Raw genomic sequence first — 18,938 nt, 5'->3', positions numbered from 1 at the left:
TCCAGCCTGTCGTAGTAAGGTCCAGTGAGGCAGGACAGGAAAGGTTTCTGCTGATATTGGTGGAAGTGCAACTGGATACTTTGGATTTGGAAGTAAATAGGAGGAGAGGAAATAAAGTTGGTATATGTGGACAGATCTTTTAAGAAATTTGCCTGTGGGCAAGAGGAGGTATAGGGGCTATAGCAGGAGGTAGATATGAGGTACAAGGAAAGTTTTTGATGAAAGAGGCTTGAGAATGTTTAAAATGCTGATAGAAAAGTTGCAGTAAACAGGTACACTAAAAGCCGAGGCTTCGCCACTGTACAATTTTTCCATATAACTGAAAACCACTTGTACCCCTAAAGCTATTGAAATTTAAAAAAAGAAAAAAGAAAAGATTGTAGTAGAAAAAGAGCTTGAAAATGTGGAGAGTGGAAATGGTAGGATAATGAATGAAGAATTATAATCACATGCAACTTTCCCTACTAACTGAAAAGAAAATATTTTATATATTTTTTATTTGCTTCTGTGAAACCTGGAGCTCTTAAGATAAGGATGTTTTTATTATTCAACGTACATTAATTTTTCTTGTTTAATTATTGACAAAGGTGCAGTCATTAAAATCAGGGGTATTAAAAATATTGTTTTGTTTTGTCAAATTTGAATTCTCTTGTCCTTTGGACTCATAGTTAATGACAGTTGAAATAAGTAGAATACTAAACTATGTTTTTATTTATAGATAATGCAGTTTGTGAGATTTTACTTGCTGAGAAAACTTGCCCTTCAACCCCTGAAAAAACAAAGAAAAAAGCAAGTATTGAAGCAGAATAACTACATAAATCATAATACATTTCATTAATAAAGAATATACTTTTAACTAACAGTTTAAATTTACTTTTTTTTTTTTTTTAAAGAAATGGGGTCTCATTCTATCACCCAGGTTAGAGTTCAGTGCTGTGATCATAGCTCACTACAGCCTTGAACTTCTGGGCTCAAGCTGTTCTCCTGTTTCAACCTCCTGAGTAACTGGAACTATAGGCATGCATGCACTACCATGCCAAGCTAATTCTTAAATTTTTTTGTAGAGATGGGGTATCACTTGTTGTCCAGGCTCATCTCAAACTCATGGCCTCAAGTGATCCTACCACCTCAGCCTCCCAAAGTGCTAGAATTATAGGCATGAGCCACTGTACCCAGCCTTAACCAATACTTTTTTTTTTTTGAGACAGTTTCACTCTGTCGTCCAGGGTGGAGTGCAGTGGCATGATCTCGGCTCACTGGAAGCTCTGCCTCCTGGGTTCATGCCATTCTCCTGCCTCAGCCTCCCAAGTAGCTGGGACTACGGGTGCCTGCCACTACGCCTGGATAATTTTTTGTATTTTTAGTAGAGACAGAGTTTCACTGTGTTAGCCAGGATGGTCTCGATCTCCTGACCTCGTGATCCTCCCGCCTCGGCCTCCCAAAGTGCTGGGATTACAGGCGTGAGCCAGCGCGCCTGGCCAACCAATACTTTCATAGGAATTCTTTTTCAGCTATTTAAGTCAATAATTAAAAGCATTTTGGGAGTTTATCAAATAGATTATTCAATTTATGAAAAAGCTATGCAGCTTATAAATGAGTATATACTCTATATAAGTTTAATGAAAGAGAATGAAAATGTATAGTAGTCCCCCCTTATCTGTGAGGAATACATCCCAAGACCCACAGTGGATGTGGATAGTACTGAACCCTATATATACTACATGTTTTTGATCTGATAACTGAGACAGCTACTGAGTAACTAATGAGCGGATAGTATGTCTATCATGGATATGCTGGATAAAGGGATGATTGATCCTGGAGTGGACTGGACTGAGGGGGATGGCACACGATTTCATCATGCTACTCAGAATGGTGTGCAATTTAAAACTTACAGATTGTTTATTTCCAGAACTTTCCATTTTATATTTTGGATTGTGGTTGACCACAGGTAACTGAAACTGTGGTAGACAAAACTATGGATGGGTGTGCTTTACATTTTTTCCAACTTTCCTTTGAATAATGCTGAAGATTACTTATGAATCATTATGTTAGTCATGGAATCAGGATCTTTCTTTTTGTTTTCTTTCGTGTTTTTTTGAAACAAGGTCTTGCTCTGTCACCCAGGCTGGAGTGCAGTGGCTCTCTCACCACTCACTGTAACCTTGACCTCCTCAGACTCAAATGATTCTCTTGCCTCAGCCTACCTAGTAGCTGAGACTACAGGCACACACTGCCACAAATGGCTAATTTTCATATTTTTGGTAGAGACGGGGTTACACCATGTTGCTCAGGCTGGCCTTGAACTCCTGGGTTCAAGCGATCCACCCGCTTCAACCTCCCAAAGTGTTGGTACAGGTGTGAGCCATCACACCCAGTTGGAATCTGGAGGTCTTTAGGGAAAAACTTGGACTTTATTTGTATATAGCAAGAGCTACTTTTTGAGTGGCTTTTCATTAATTATATGTTTTCTTTATGGTATTCCAGGCAGGTTAGTAGTTAGTTTCTGTTTGTTTGTTTTTACCTATTTTTTTAATCATTAAAAAAATTCAACTTTTTATTTCATAATTTTGCTTTTTTTAAAATTTTATTATTATTATACTTCAAGTTTTAGGGTACATGTGCACAACGTGCAGGTTTGTTACATATGTATACATGTGCCATGTTGGTGTGCTGCACCCATTAACTCGTCATTTAGCATTAGCTATATCTCCTAATGCTATCCCTCCCCCCTCCCCCCACCCCACAACAGTCCCTGGTGTGTGATGTTCCCCTTCCTGTGTCCATGTGTTCTCACTGTTCAATTCCCACCTATGAGTGAGAACATGCGGTGTTTGGTTTTTTGTTCTTGCGATAGTTTGCTGAGAATGATGGTTTCCAGCTTCATCCATGTCCCTACAAAGGACATGAACTCATCCTTTTTTATGGCTGCATAGTATTCCATGGTGTATATATGCCACATTTTCTTAATCCAGTCTATCATTGTTGGACATTTGGGTTGGTTCCAAGTCTTTGCTATTGTGAATACTGCCGAAATAAACATACGTGTGCATGTGTCTTTATAGCAGCATCATTTATAATCCTTTGGGTATATACCCAGTAATGGGATGGCAGGGTCAAATGGTATTTCTAGTTCTAGATCCCTGAGGAATCGCCACACTGACTTCCACAATGGTTGAACTAGTTTACAGTCCCACCAACAGTGTAAAAGTGTTCCTATTTCTCCACATCCTCTCCAGCACCTGTTGTTTCCTGACTTTTTAACGATCGCCATCCTAACTGGTGTGAGATGGTATCTCATTGTGGTTTTGATTTGCATTTCTCTCATGGCCAGTGATGATGAGCATTTTTTCATGTGTTTTTTGGCTGCACAAATGTCTTCTTTTGAGAAGTGCCTGTTCATATCCTTCGCCCACTTTTTGATGGGGTTGTTTGTGTTTTTCTTGTAAATTTGTTTGAGTTCATTGTAGATTCTGGATATTAGCCCTTTGTCAGATGAGTAGGTTGCAAAAATTTTCTCCCATTCTGTAGGTTGCCTGTTCACTCTGATGGTAGTTTCTTTTGCTGTGCAGAAGCTCTTTAGTTTAATTAGATCCCATTTGTCAATTTTGGCTTTTGTTGCCATTGCTTTTGGTGTTTTAGACATGAAGTCCTTGCCCATGCCTATGTCCTGAATGGTATTGCCTAGGTTTTCTTCTAGGGTTTTTATGGTTTTAGGTCTAACGTTTAAGTCTTTAATCCATCTTGAATTAATTTTTTTATAAGGTGTAAGGAAGGGATCCACTCTTAGCTTTCTACATATGGCTAGCCAGTTTTCCCAGCACCATTTATTAAATAGGGAATCCTTTCCCCATTGCTTGTTTTTCTCAGGTTTGTCAAAGATCAGATAGTTGTAGATATGCAGCATTATTTCTGGGGGCTCTGTTCTGTTCCATTGATCTATATCTCTGTTTTGGTACCAGTACCATGCTGTTTTGGTTACTGTAGCCTTGTAGTATAGTTTGAAGTCAGATAGCGTGATGCCTCCAGCTTTGTTCTTTTGGCTTAGGATTGACTTGGCGATGTGGGCTCTTTTCTGGTTCCATATGAACTTTAAAGTAGTTTTTTCCAATTCTGTGAAGAAAGTCATTGGTAGCTTGATGGGGATGGCATTGAATCTATAAATTACCTGGGGCAGTATGGCCATTTTCACGATATTGATTCTTCCTACCCATGAGCATGGAATGTTCTTCCATTTGTTTGTATCCTCTTTTATTTCATTGAGCAGTGGTTTATAGTTCTCCTTGAAGAGGTCCTTCACGTCCCTTGTAAGTTGGATTCCTAAGTATTTTATTCTCTTTGAAGCAGTTGTGAATGGGAGTTCACTCATGATTTGTCTCTCTGTTTGTCTGTTATTGGTGTATAAGAATGCTTGTGATGTTTGTACATTGATTTTGTATCCTGAGACTTTGCTGAAGTTGCTTATCAGCTTAAGGAGATTTTGGCCTGAGACAATGGGGTTTTCTAGATATACAATCATGTCATCTGCAAACAGGGACAATTTGATTTCCTCTTTTCCTAATTGAATACCCTTTATTTCCTTCTCCTGCCTGATTGCCGTGGCCAGAACTTCCAACACTATGTTGAATAGGAGTGGTGAGAGAGGGCATCCCTGTCTTGTGCCAGTTTTCAAAGGGAATGCTTCCAGTTTTTCCCATTCAGTATGATATTGGCTGTGGGTTTGTCATAGATAGCTTTTATTATTTTGAGATACGTCCCATGAATACCTAATTTATTGAGAGTTTTTAGCATGAAGGGTTGTTGAATTTTGTCAAAGGCCTTTTCTGCATCTATTGAGATAATCATGTGGTATTTGTCTTTGGTTCTGTTTATATGCTGGATTACATTTATTGATTTGCGTATGTTGAACGAGGCTTGCATCCCAGGGATGAAGCCCACTTGATCATGGTGGATAAGCTTTTTGATGTGTTGCTGGACTCGGTTTGCCAGTATTTTATTGAGGATGTTTGCATCAATGTTCATCAAGGATATTGGTCTAAAATTCTCTTTTTTGGTTGTGTCTCTGCCCGGCTTTGGTATCAGGATGATGCTGGCCTCAGAAAATGAGTTAGGGAGGATTCCCTCTTTTTCTATTGATTGGAATAGTTTCAGAACGAATGGTACCAGTTCCTCCTTATACCTCTGGTAGAATTCGGCTGTGAATCCATCTGGTCCTGGACTCTTTTTGGTTGGTAAGCTATTAATTATTGCCTCAATTTCAGAACCTGTTATTGGTCTACACAGAGATTCAACTTCTTCCTGGTTTAGTCTTGGGAGCGTGTATGTGTCCAGGAATTTATCCATTTCTTCTAGATTTTCTAGTTTATTTGTGTAGAGGTGTTTGTAGTATTCTCTGATGGTAGTTTGTATTTCTGTGGGATCGGTGGTGATATCCCCTTTATCATTTTTTGTTGCATCTATTTGATTCTTCTCTCTTTTTTTTTTATTGGTCTTGCTAGCGGTCTATCAATTTTGTTGATCCTTTCAAAAAACCAGCTCCTGGATTCATTAATTTTATGAAGGGTTTTCTGTGTCTCTATTTCCTTCAGTTCTGCTCTGATTTTAGTTATTTCTTGCCTTCTGCTAGCTTTTGAATGTGTTTGCTCTTGCTTTTCTAGTTCTTTTAATTGTGATGTTAGGGTGTCAATTTTGGATCTTTCCTGCTTTCTCTTGTGGGCATTTAGTGCTATAAATTTCCCTCTACACACTGCTTTGAATGTGTCCCAGAGATTCTGGTACATTGTGTCTTTGTTCTCATTGTTTTAAAGAACACCTTTATTTCTGCCTTCATTTCGTTATGTACCCAGTAGTCATTCAGGAGCAGGTTGTTCAGTTTCCATGTAGTTGAGCGGTTTTGAGTGAGTTTCTTAATCCTGAGTTCTAGTTTGATTGCACTGTGGTCTGAGAGACAGTTTGTTATAATTTCTGATCTTTTACATTTGCTGAGGAGAGCTTTACTTCCAACTATGTGGTCAATTTTGGAATAGGTGTGGTGTGGTGCTGAAAAAAATGTATATTCTGTTGATTTGGGGTGGAGAGTTCTGTAGATGTCTATTAGGTCTGCTTGGTGCAGAGCTGGGTTCAATTCCTGGGTATCCTTGTTAACTTTCTGTCGTGTTGATCTGTCTAATGTTGACAGTGGGGTGTTAAAGTCTCCCATTATTATTGTGTGGGAGTCTAAGTCTCTTTGTAGGTCACTCAGGACTTGCTTTATGAATCTGGGTGCTCCTGTATTGGGTGCATATATATTTAGGATAGTTAGCTCTTCTCGTTGAATTGATCCCTTTATCGTTGTGTAATGGCCTTCTTTGTCTCTTTTGATCTTTGTTGGTTTAAAGTCTGTTTTATCAGAGACTAGGATTGCAACCCCTGCCTTTTTTTGTTTTCCATTTGCGTGGTAGATCTTCCTCCATCCTTTTATTTTGAGCCTATGTGTGTCTCTGCATGTGAGATGGGTTTCCTGAATACAGCACACTGATGGGTCTTGGCTCTTTATCCAGTTTGCCAGTCTGTGTCTTTTAATTGGAGCATTTAGTCCATTTACATTTAAAGTTAATATTGTTATGTGTGAATTTGATCCTGTCATTATGATGTTAGCTGGTTATTTTGCTCGTCAGTTGATGCAGTGTGGCGATTCCTCAGGGATCTAGAACTAGAAATACCATTTGACCCTGCCATCCCATAACTGGCTATATACCCAAAGGACTATAAATCATGCTGCTATAAAGACACATGCACATGTATGTTTATTGCGGCACTATTCACAATAGCAAAGACTTGGAACCAACCGAAATGTCCAACAATGATAGACTGGATTAAGAAAATATGGCACATATACACCATGGAATACTATGCAGCCATAAAAAAGGATGAGTTCATGTCCTTTGTAGGGACATGGATGAAATTGGAAATCATCATTCTCAGTAAACTATCACAAGGACCAGAAACCAAACACCACATGTTCTCACTCATAGGTGGGAATTGAACAATGAGAACACATGGACACAGGAAGGGGAACATCACACTCTGGGGACTGTTGTGGGGTAGGGGGAAGGGGGAGGGATAGCATTAGGAGATATAGCTAATGCTAAATGACGAGTTAATGGGTGCAGCACACCAACATGGCACATGTATACGTATGTAACTAACCTGCACATTGTGCACATGTACCCTAAAACTTAAAAGTATAAAAAAAAAAAAGATTCTGAACATAGAGATACAAATTTTCAGTTAAACTCTCATCTAAAAGTCAAGTTTCCATCTTCCCACTATAGGTCTGCTTTTTTGTTAAATGACGAGTTCATGGGTGCAGCACACCAACATGGCACATGTATACATATGTAACTAACCTGCATGTTGTGTACATGTACCCTAAAACTTAAAGTATAATAAAAATAAATAAATAAAAAAAAAAAGAAAGTAATAGCAGGTAGAACAGTTTAGTTCTGCTGCCTCAGTCCCCAAAACCTGCATTGATAAGAACTAGTCTTTTATTAACTAATATTTTTTGAAAAGACTATAAATATGTACTGATTGGGAAGATTTAGAAATATATATATATATATATATATATTTTAACAAATCTAAGAAAAAATGTAGGGAAGCTATATACTTACAGCTACGTACAAGCTGTTGTTTTAAAATTGGACTGATAGTTGACAATTATGTTAAATGAGACCTCTGGGAAGCAGATACTCAGACAGTATAAAGAGTTCAAACATCAGGGGGTAATGACTAAGGAAGGAAGGCAGGGAAGAAGCAGGATTATGCAGGGATAGCCTTAGTCTTCAATGCAGATCTGACAGAAGCTCTCAACAATGGGGAGTTCTGGAGCAAAGATTGTCTATTATGAAAGTCTTGTGTTGGGCTGTTATGCCCAGACATTGGCTGGGGGCTGCTTGAAAAGATGGCGGCCTCAGCATGAAAGCTGAAGCATACTCTAAAGATGTACTTGGGGGCTATCAGCTAACTACACTCCTTGCACTGGAACAGCTGGTTCTTTGTTCAAAGAAACCTGAGCAGAGGACCTTCAGGACTGCCACAGTGATGATGATAATAGTTATCATTGAGTAGCTCCTACTCTCCAGACACCATAGGTTCTCTTTACATATATTATTTGTAACCCTTGCATCACAGTCCCTAGAAATAGAATAACCTTCATTGTTCAAATGTGAAAATTAAATATGGCTAGTAAGTTAGAGGCTGATGTGTTCATTTTATTGTAAATATACCCATAAACATTTCTGACAAAAATTTTCCTAATAAACTATTCCAGATTATGTCTTGTACCAACAATCAGTTTAAAAGCTTTTAAGCCAGAAGGGAAAGAAAGGGTGAAAGTAAGATTCCAGACTTGACATCTTACAAGAGACACCTATTCAAAAAGAACATTTATCAGAAGGATATGGTTGCTTCATGGAGTCTAAAGGCTGAAAAGGCAGCTGATTTCTAGAAATAAAGCTGCCTGTCTCTGTCTGTTTGACTCTCTATCACTCTTACTTTCTACTCTACCTTTCTACCGGTTTCTTTGCTTTTGCTATCCTGGATTTTCTCTCTCTCGCAGTCTCAAGCTCTGTCTCTTTTCCTTGGTCTCTGTCTTGATCTCTCTCACTGTCCTTCTCTGTCTCTCTCTCTCTCAATCTCTGCTCACAATCTATGTTGGTCTCTGTCTTCTCTGTCTTTCTCTTTTTTCCTCTCTCCTTCTCTTGGTCTTCCTCTTTTTCTCTCCTTCTTTGTCTTTTGCTTTTCATTCTTCCTCTCCTACCTCCTCTCCTCTTGTCTACCTCTTCCTTCATCTCCTCTCCATTCCCCTCTTCTCCCTTCCTCCCTCTCTCTCTTTTGGCCTGTCCCTTCCTCGCTTTCTGTCACTTTCTTTAGGTCTTGTATCTTGTCTGTTTCTCTCCTCACTCTGTCTTTTACTCTTTCTTGCTTTGTCTACCTGTCTGTCTGTCTGCCTCTTTGTATCTTCAAGAAGTAGAAAATGAGCCTACATCCTACTTTATAATTTCTTTAACTTTGATGTTCCATAAATGAAAGTATCTATATACATTTAACGTTATATATTTTAAACCAATTATGCTTGCTACATATATTTCACAGCTCCAGAAATAACTTATAATCTCTTTCCACGAAAAGTACAATAATATACTAAGAATTAAATGCTGAAAGTAAAATACCTTTCTTAGTAGTTAACAAAGATAACTGAAGCTCCATTGCCTAACTCAACACTCTAATTAGCTTTTCTTTCTAAATTAATAGTAATTTCAACCAAGGTATTCATTTCAACCAAGGTATTCTCATATAGTTGCTATGCCATATAGAGTTCTCTTGGACGTTGTTTGATCTAGCTCAAGTGAGAAAATTCTTTAGTTTCCTGTGAAGTGGTTTAAAATTTAATGAACAGATTAAGGATTTTCTTAGTACTGTACATTATGATCTAGTCAACTAACTTTAAATTGTAGTTTTACTGTACTAAAATAGTTTATTTCTTTCTGCTATTCAATCCCTGTTTTATAAAAACATTTATAGAAAACAAATTCCAGTACTCCTGGTAAGAAAAACAGAGGCCTTTTAACAAGTACTCCATCTTCAGAGACTGCTGGTTTTGTGGTAAGTATTAGCATTTGGCACTTGTAGTATCTGTTTTCTGGCTCCTCCTCTCCCCATTCTTCTATTTTTCTCATATCAGGGGAATATTGCCTATGGAGAATAATATCTGTGTTTTTCTGTTGCTTAAGCACACTTTCAATGAAAGTACTCTGTATACTACTATACATGCCAGAGAGAAGGAAAAATTAGAGTACTGCAGCAACAACCAGGATTCTTCCGTTTTTTCCTTTCAGTTTTAAAAATTGTGGTGAAATCATAGTATATTTATACATATATATGTATAAACATATACACACACACATTTATACATGTATATATACACACACACATATACACACCCCCAATGTATATATACACACAATATATGTATAATACACACACAATATATATACACACACACCATTTATATATATATATATATTTTTTTTTTTTTTTTTTTTTGAGACGGAGTCTCAATCTGTCGCCCACGCTGGAGTGCAGTGGTGCAATCTCCGCTCACTGCAACCTCTGCTTCCCAGATTCAAGCAATTCTTCTGCTTTAGCCTTCCCAGTGGCTGGGATTACAGGTGCCCACCACCATGCCCGGATAATTTTTTGTATTTTTAGTAGGGGAGGAGGGGTTTCATCATGTTGGCCAGGCTGGTCTCGAACTCCTGACCTCAGGTGATCCACCCACCTCAGCCTCCCAAAGTACTGGGATTACAGGTGTGAGCCACTGCACCTATATATTTATACACACACACCGAGTGGGGTTGTTCAGTCTTAGAAAAGATGGGAGCCTGAAATTTGTGACAGCACGAATGAACCTGAAGGACATTATTAGGATATATATATATATATCTATATATATATCCTAATATACATATGTGTGTGTCACAATGCCTTTATCCATTCATCTATCAAAGGAAACTTGGGTTGTGTCTACATCTTGACCATTGTGAGTAATGCTGCAAGGAACATGGGAGCACGGAATTTTTTTTGAGGTACTGATTTCATTTCCTTTGTGTATATACCCAGAAGAGAGATTGCTGGACATATGGTAGTTCCATTTTTAATTTTTTAAGAAATCTCCATACTGTTTTGCATAATGGCTGTGCAAGTTTACATTTACACCAACAGAATACTAGGGTTCCCTTTTCTCTACAACCTCAGCAACACTTGTTGTCTCTTGACTTTTTGATAATAGATATCCTAATGAGCATGAGGTGATAGCTGATTCTGGTTTTGGTTTGCATTTCCCTGATAATTAGTGTTGTTAAGCACTTTTGCATATTGGTTATTTGTATGTCTTCTTGGGAAATTGTCTTTTTAGGTTCTTTGCTCATTTTTAACAGGGTTATATGTTTTTTCGCTAATGAGTTGCATGAGTTTCCTATATAATTAGAATATTAACTTTTTATTGCATATCTAATTTGTGAATTTGTTTTCAGACTCCTTAGGATATCTTTCATTTTGTTGATTGTTTCTTTTGCTATGCTGAAGATTTTTAGTCCAGTGCAGTCCCACGTGTTTTTTTTTTGCTTTTGTTGCCTTAAGCTTTTGGTGTCATATCCAATAAATCATTGTCAATATCAATGTCATGAAAAAAAAAAAAAAAAAAAGAAAAAAAAAAAAAAAAAAAAAAAAAAATTGTGGTGAAATATATATAACATAATATTTAGAATTTTAACCATTTTTAAGTGTACAGTTGAAGTATATTCATTCACATCATTATGCAACCATCACCACTATTCATCTCTAGAACTTTTTTCATCTTGCAAAACTGAAATTCCATATGCATTAAACAGTAACTTCCTGCTCCTCCCTACCCCACCCCTGGAAACCACCATTTTACTTTCTGTTTCTATTAATTTGACTACTCTAGGTACCTCATACAAGTGGAACCATACAGTATTTGTCCTTTGTGACTAGTTTATGTCACTTAGCATGGCATCTTCAGATTCATCTATGTTACAGCATGCATCAGAATTTTATTTTTAAGGATGAATTGATACTCCATTGTATGTATATGACACATTTTGTTTATCCATTCATCTATTGATGGACAATTGGGTTGCTTCCGCCTTTTGACAATTGTGAATAATGCTGCTATGAACATGGGTGTACAAATATATGTTTGAGTCCCTGCTTTCAATTCTTTTGGGTATGTATCTAGAAGTGGAATTGCTAGAGCATATTGGATATTATCCAGGAGATATTGTTGTAATTCAATTTTTCTTTTTGAGGAACCACCACACTGTTTTCCTTAGTAGCTGTACCATTTTACATTCCCACTAGCAAAATGCACAAGGGTTCCAGTTTCTCTACTTCCTTGCCAGCACTTGTTATTTTCTTTTTTGTAATAGTCATTCTTATGGATGTGAGGTGGTATCTCATTGTGGTTTTGATTTGTATTTCCCTAATAAGGATGACATCGAGCATCTTTTAATGTGTTAATTAGCTATTTGTATATCTTATTTGGGAAAATATCTATTCAAGTCCTTTGTTTATTTTTGAATTTTTAATTGTTGAGTTGTAGGAGTTCTTCATATATCTGGGATATTAACCCATTACCCAACATATGATTTACAAATAATTTGCCCCCTTCCATGGGTTGCCTTTTCACTGTGTTGATAGTGTCCTTTGATGCACAAATGTTTTTTATTTTGTCATAGTAAAATTTGTCTTTTTCTTTTCTCACCTGTTCTTTTGATGTCATATCCAAGAAATCATTATCAAATCCAATGTCATCAAGTCTTCAGTCAAATATCCAATGTTCCTCTTCAGTGTCAGCAATCCTCACAGAGGTCCATGCAGCAGCTTACATAGCAGTGTGGGGACTGCTCAGGCACAAGGAGATGAAATCCAGTATCTTTTTTAACAGCACTTATGCATAACATCCGTGGTCTCCACAAAGGCCATGTGTAATTACAATGTCCCTGCACTCAGGGAAACCCAAAATATTTTAGCTTTTATAGTGCAGTATTTATTTATTTATAGTGCATTTATAGTTCCTCCTAGAGATACATTTTTCCAATCAGACATTATTTTTACCATAAGCAGTGTTACCTAGTAACACAGTTGACATTCTTACACTTATCAGGTTCCTAGGGGAAAAGAGTTACAGATTTAACCAAGAGATGCTCATGATGGGAGAAAGGATTTTGTTAGTACTCTGCTCACAGTCTTTCCAGTGGCCCAAAAATCAATACTTTTTCCAGAAAATGAGTGTCTCATTTTTTATTCATTCTTGGTTGATATTTGGAGTTAAAATGTATTGATGAATAATAAATGTACCAAAATGATTTTTTCGTGGCAAAACTAATTTAGTGACTATTTTACAAATATCAACATATTTTTAAAATTGAGGTACAATGTACATTTTATAAAACTCAGTATACTAAAGTGTATAATTCAGTGGTTTTTAGCATAATTACAAACTGTGCAGCTATCATCACGATCCTATTTAAGAACATTTTCATCACCCTATTCATTAATAGTCAGCCCTCATCCCCCCATCCCACCCTCCAGTCCCAAGAAACTACTGATTTAGTTTCTGTCTCTATAGGTTTGCTCTTTCTGAGTATTTCATATAAATGAGATCATATAACATGTGGCGTTTTGTGCCTGGTTTCTTTCACTTAGCATGATGTTTTAAAAATTCATCTATGTTATAGCAGGTATCAGTACTGCATTCCTTTTTTATGACCAATGTATTAGTCTGTTTCCACACTGCTATAAAGACATACCCAAGACTGGGTAACTTATAAAGAAAAGAGGTTTAATTGGCTCACAGTTCCGCATGGGTGGGGAGGCCTCAGGAAACTTACAATCATGGCGGAAGGGGAAGAGGCCTGTCTTACATGGCAACAGAGGAGAGAGAGCATGGAAGAGCAGGGAAAACTACCTTATAAAACCATCATATCTCAGGAGAACTCAGTCATTATCATCAGAACAGTATGGAGAAAACCACCCCCCTGATTCAATCACCTCCCACAGGGTCCCTCCCTCGACCTATGGGGATTATGGGGATTACAATTCAAGGTGAGATTTGGGTAGAGACACAGCCAAACCAAATCAACTGAATTATACTCCATTATATACATATACCATATTTTGTTTATCAATTCCATTTATGGGCATTTATTTCCATTTATTATCTATTATGAATAATACTGTTATGAACATTTGTTGACAAGTGTTTCTTAAACATGTGTTTTCAGTTGTCTTAACTATATACAGTCATCCCTCAGTATCCATGGGGAATTGGTTCCAGGACTTCTCAAAGATACCAAAATATGTGGATGCTAAAGTTCCTGATATAAAATGGCATAGTATTGTTTTTTTGCATATAACCTACGTGCATACTGCACACCTTAAATCATCTCTAAATCAATCAGTCATCTTTTCTGGAAATTTTTAATTTGGTACAGAAATGTGTGATGATTTCAGTAACCTGATAGAGAAATGGATATGGCACTTAGGAGAGAGTTCTATGTTAGAGATAGTGATTTAAAAATCTCTGGTGTATCATAGCAAACAAAAATTCCTAATTAAAAAATTACTTTAAAGTGAAAGAATGTTATAACCCATTTTACAGATTGATTTGTCTCTAAACATGCATCTTTTGAAGAGTTATTTCCAAATGTCAGTAATTACGTTTATTCAGATGAAATTGTTCCTGTGTCAAGTTTACAGGAAAATGCTTTCAACTTTTCTTTAATTACTTGAAAATCATTGCTTTTGCAATGTTTAACTTCTACAAAAGAATAATGTATTCTTTTATAGATTGATTTGTCCTCAGTGCAAAAAGCATCTTTTGAAGAACTATTTCCAAATGTCAGCAATTATGTTAATTCAAATGAAATTGTTCCTGTGTCAAGTTTGCAGGAAAATTCTTCAAATGAGGTAGTATTTTCCATTTTTCCTTCAATTACTAAAGGAAATAATTACTGTTACATTAGATACTTTGTATATGAGGTGCTATAAGAAATCTCTTAACTCATGAGAAATATAATTTGCAAATATTTTCTCCTATTCTGCGGGTTGCCTTTTTACACTTTGGTTAGGGTACTTGATGCTCAAAATTTTATATTTTTTATGAAGTACAGTTTGTCTATTTTTCTTTTGTTGCTCATTCCTTTGGTGTCCTGTGCCAGAAATCACAGCCAAATCAAATGTCTAAAGCTTTTTGCCTTTTCTCTTCTTTTCTTTCTTTTTTTGACAGAGTCTCACTCTGTCCTGTATGCTGGAGTGCCAGGGTGCAATCAAGGCTCACAGACTCACTGCAGCCTTGACTTCCAGGATTTAGGTGATTCTCTCATCTCAGCCTCTCAAGTAGCTAGGACTGAAGGCGTACACCACCATGCCCAGCTAATGTTTTGTATTTTTTGTAGAGACTTGGTTTTGTTATAGTGCCCAGGCTATTGCCCTGTATTTTCTTCAAATTTTTTTTTTGTTTTAGGTCTTGTATTTAGGTCATTGATCCATTTTGAGTTAATTTTTGTGTATGGTATTAGGTAAGGGTCCAACTTCATTCTTTTGCATGTAGATATCCAGTTTTCTCAGCATCATTTGTTGAAGAAATCGTCCTTTCCCCCGTTGAATGGTCTGGCCCCCTTGCCAAAAATCATTTAACCATATATGTGAGGGTTTATTCCTGGGTTCTCTATTCCATTGATCTATATGTCTGTCTTTATGTTAGTACCATATGGCTTTGATTACTGTAGCTTCGTTCATTTTGAAATCAGGAAGTGTGAGTCCTCCAGCTTTGTTCTTCTTTTTCATTTTTGTTTTTACTATTCAGGATCCCTTGAGATTCCATGTGAATTTTAAAGTGGGTTTTTCTGTTTCTGCAAAAAACATCATTGGAGTTTTGATAGAGATTGAATGGAATCTGTAGATCACCCTAGGTAGTAATGGCATCTTAATGGTATTGCATCTTCCAATCCATAAACATGGGATGTGTTTTAATTTATTTGTGTTTTCTTTAATTTATTTTACCAATGTTTTATAGTTTTCATTGTGTAGGTCTTTGACTTATTTGGTTAATTCCTAAATATTCTTTTGGATGCTATTATGAATTGAACTGTAATTTCTTTTCAAATTGCTTATGTTAGTGTGTAGAAATTCACCTGATTTTTGTGTATTGACTTTGTGTCCTGTTAATTTGCTGAATTCGTTTATTCTAATAATTTTTAATTCAATCTTTAGGGTCTTCTACAGTGATACCATGTTATCTGTGAACAGAGATAATTTTACTTCTTGCTTTACAATTTGGATGCCTTTTATTTCTTTTCCTAATTGCCTAATTGCTCTGGCTAGAACTATCAGTAGTATGTTGAAAATGCAGGCATCCTTGCCTTTTTCTTCATTTTAGAGGAAAAGCTTTCCATCTTTCACCATTGAATGTGATGTTTACTGTGGGCTTTCATATATGGCTGTATTAGTTCATTTTCACATTGCTATAAAGAAATACCTGAGACTGGGTAATTTATAAAGAAAAGAGTTTTCTTTATATAAAGAAAAGAGTTTTCTTTATATAAAGAAAAGAGTTTTCTTTATATAAAGAAAAGAGGTTGCTTATGGTTCCTCAAGCTGTATAGGAAGCATGATTCTGGCACCTGCTACTGGGGAAGCCTCAAGAAACTTCCAATTATGGTGAAAGGCAAAAGGGGAGCAAGGCATCTGACATGGCCAGAGCAGGAGGAAGAGAGAAAATGGGGAGGTGCCACACATTTTAAACAACAAGATCTCACAATAACTCCCCAACTAGAACAGCAACAAGGGCATGGTGCTAAACAATTAGGGACCACCCCTGTGAAGTACCACTCCCATGATCCGGTCACCTCCCACCAGGGCCCACCTCCAACATTGGGGATTACAATTTCACATGAGATTTGGGCAGGGACACAAATCCAAACCATATCAATGGCTTTTATTTTGTTAAAGTAGTTTCCTTCAATTCCTAGTTTATTGTTTTTATCATAAAATGGTATTGAATTTTGTCAAATGCTTTTTCGGCATCAATTGAGAAGATCACATGTTTTTCCCTTTCATTCTACTATATGTGGTATGTTACAGTGATTGATTTTTTTTAAGTCTTACCAAATTAAGCAGAAACATTGATTGGTTTTTGTATGTTGAACCATCCTTGCATTCCATGAATAAAACCCATTTAGTTGTGGCCTATAATTGTTTTAATATGCTGCTGAATTTGGTTTGCTAGTAATTTGTTGAGGATTTTTGCTTCAGTGTTCTAATGGATATTGGCCTGTAGTTTTCTTTTCATGTATTGTCCAGAAAAGACATTTTGTTTGACTTTGGGTAATGTTGGTCTCATAGAATGAGTTATGAATCATTCCTTTCTCTTCTTGGAAAGTTAGAGAAGTATTGGTATTAGTTCTTTAAATGTTTGGTAGAATTCATCAGGGAAGCCATCAGAATCAGGGCTTTTCCTTGTTGGGATTTTTTTCATTACTGATTCAATCTCCCTACTAGTTCTGTAGATATATTCTGGTTTTCTATTTCTGCATGATTTAGTATTGAGAGGCTTTGTGTTTATAGGTATTTGTTTATTTCATCTAGGTTATCAAATTTGTTGGTATACAATTGTTCATAATACTCTCTTTGTAATTCTCTTTTTGGTAGAATTGGCAGTAATGTCACGACTTTCATTTCTGACTTTAGTAATTTAAGTCTTCTTTCCCTTTTTATTAGTATTTTTTCATTAAAGGTTTGCCAGTTTTGTTGCTATTTTCAAAGAACCAATTTTGGTTTGATTGATTTTCTTTATGTTTTTCTATTCTCTATTTTGTTTCTGTCTACTCTAATCTTTATTATTTCCATCTTTCTGCTAGCTTTGAGTTTAGATGGTTCTTCTTTTCTAGTTCCTTAAGTTGTAAAGTTAAGTTGTTGATTTGAGACATTTCTTGTTTTTCAATTTAAGCATTTATAGCCATAAATTTCCCTCTTAGCACTGCTTTCACTAAATCCCGTAAGTTTGGATATGTTGTGGTTTTGTTTTCATTTGTCTCTAAGTATTTTCTAATTTCCCCTGTGATTTCTACTTTGGCCCATTGGTGTTTAAGAGTATGTTGTTTAATTTTCACAGTTTGTTGAATTTTTCAGTTTTACAAACTCTGGTTTTTTTTAATGACTTCATTCTATTTTGGTCAGAAAAAATACTTTGTATGATATATATCTTTTAAAATATATTGAGACTTAATTTATGGCCTGATACATGGTCTATCCTGTAAAATATCCCAGTGCACTTGAGAAGAATATATATGCTGTTATTTGAAATATTGTTCTGTATATATGTTACATGTAATTGATTTATTGTGTTAAGTCCCCTATTTTCGTATTCTCTCCTGTCTGGTTATTCTATCAGTTATTGAGATGGAGGTATTGAAGTCTTCAACTATTATTATAGAACTATCTATTTTCCCCTTCAGTTCTGTCAGTTTTTACTTCATATATTTTGATGGTCTGTCATTCACTGTGTAAATGTTTATAATTGTTATATGTTCTTGCTATCTTGAGTCTTTTATTAATATATAATGTTCATCTTTGTCTCTTATAACCTTTTGATTAAAACTTTATCTGATATTATTATAGCTGCCCCTGCTCTCTTTTGTTACTATTTACATGGAGTAGCTTTTCCTGTTCTTTCACTTTTAATTTATTTATGTCTTTGGATATAAAGTGAGTCTCTTATAAACAACATATAGCATATATTTTTTATCCATTTTGCCAATCCCAGTTTTTCTATGGGAGAATTTAATTCGTTTATTTAAAATACTTACTGATAAGGACAGACTTATTTTTGTCATTTTGCTCATTGTTCTCTATATGCCTTCATCTTTTTTTGTCCTTCACTTTCTACATTACTGTCTTCTTTTGCAGTTAATTGATTTTTTGTAGTGAAATATTTGAATTTATTTCTTATTTCCTTTTGTGTATATTCTATAGCTATTTTCTTTGTGGTTACCAGAGGGATTACCTTTAGCAGTCTAAAGTTATGATACTCTGAGTTTATTTAGCAGTCTAAAGTTATGATACTCTAATTTGAATTTATTTAGCAGTCTAAAGTTATGATACTCTAATTAGAATTTATGGTTAACTTCAATGACATACAAAAACTTTGCCCCTTTACATCTCTGCCTCCACCCCTTTCAGATGATGATGTTAACATTTTTATACATCATGTGCCTTAAAACATAAATTAATAATTTTTTTTGAGATGGAAACTCATTCTATTGCCCAGGCTGAGTGCAGTGGCACGATCATGACTCACTGCAACCTCCACCTCC

General features: G+C 36.0%; 1 protein-coding gene across 2 annotated transcripts in view; it reads left to right on the top strand.

Annotated features, from left to right (window-relative positions):
* MEIKIN (meiotic kinetochore factor) overlaps window positions 1-18,938 on the top strand; it is a 128,007-nt gene that overhangs the window by 63,181 nt on the left and 45,888 nt on the right. Inside the window, exons 9-11 of one of the 2 annotated variants that reach the window (XM_024247389.3) lie at window positions 719-789; window positions 9,565-9,645; window positions 14,413-14,532. In XM_024247389.3, coding sequence (XP_024103157.1) covers window positions 719-789; window positions 9,565-9,645; window positions 14,413-14,532 — 272 coding nt within the window. The remainder of the gene's footprint in view (window positions 1-718; window positions 790-9,564; window positions 9,646-14,412; window positions 14,533-18,938) is intronic. The other variant, XM_054555918.1, reaches the window with a different exon arrangement.

The sequence above is a fragment of the Pongo abelii genome, chromosome 4, assembly GCF_028885655.2.
Source record: "Pongo abelii isolate AG06213 chromosome 4, NHGRI_mPonAbe1-v2.0_pri, whole genome shotgun sequence".
In the NCBI taxonomy this organism is placed as follows: Eukaryota; Metazoa; Chordata; class Mammalia; order Primates; family Hominidae; genus Pongo; species Pongo abelii.
The sequence above is the reverse complement of the archived record's forward strand: the minus strand, read 5'-3'. Positions and strand labels throughout refer to the sequence as shown.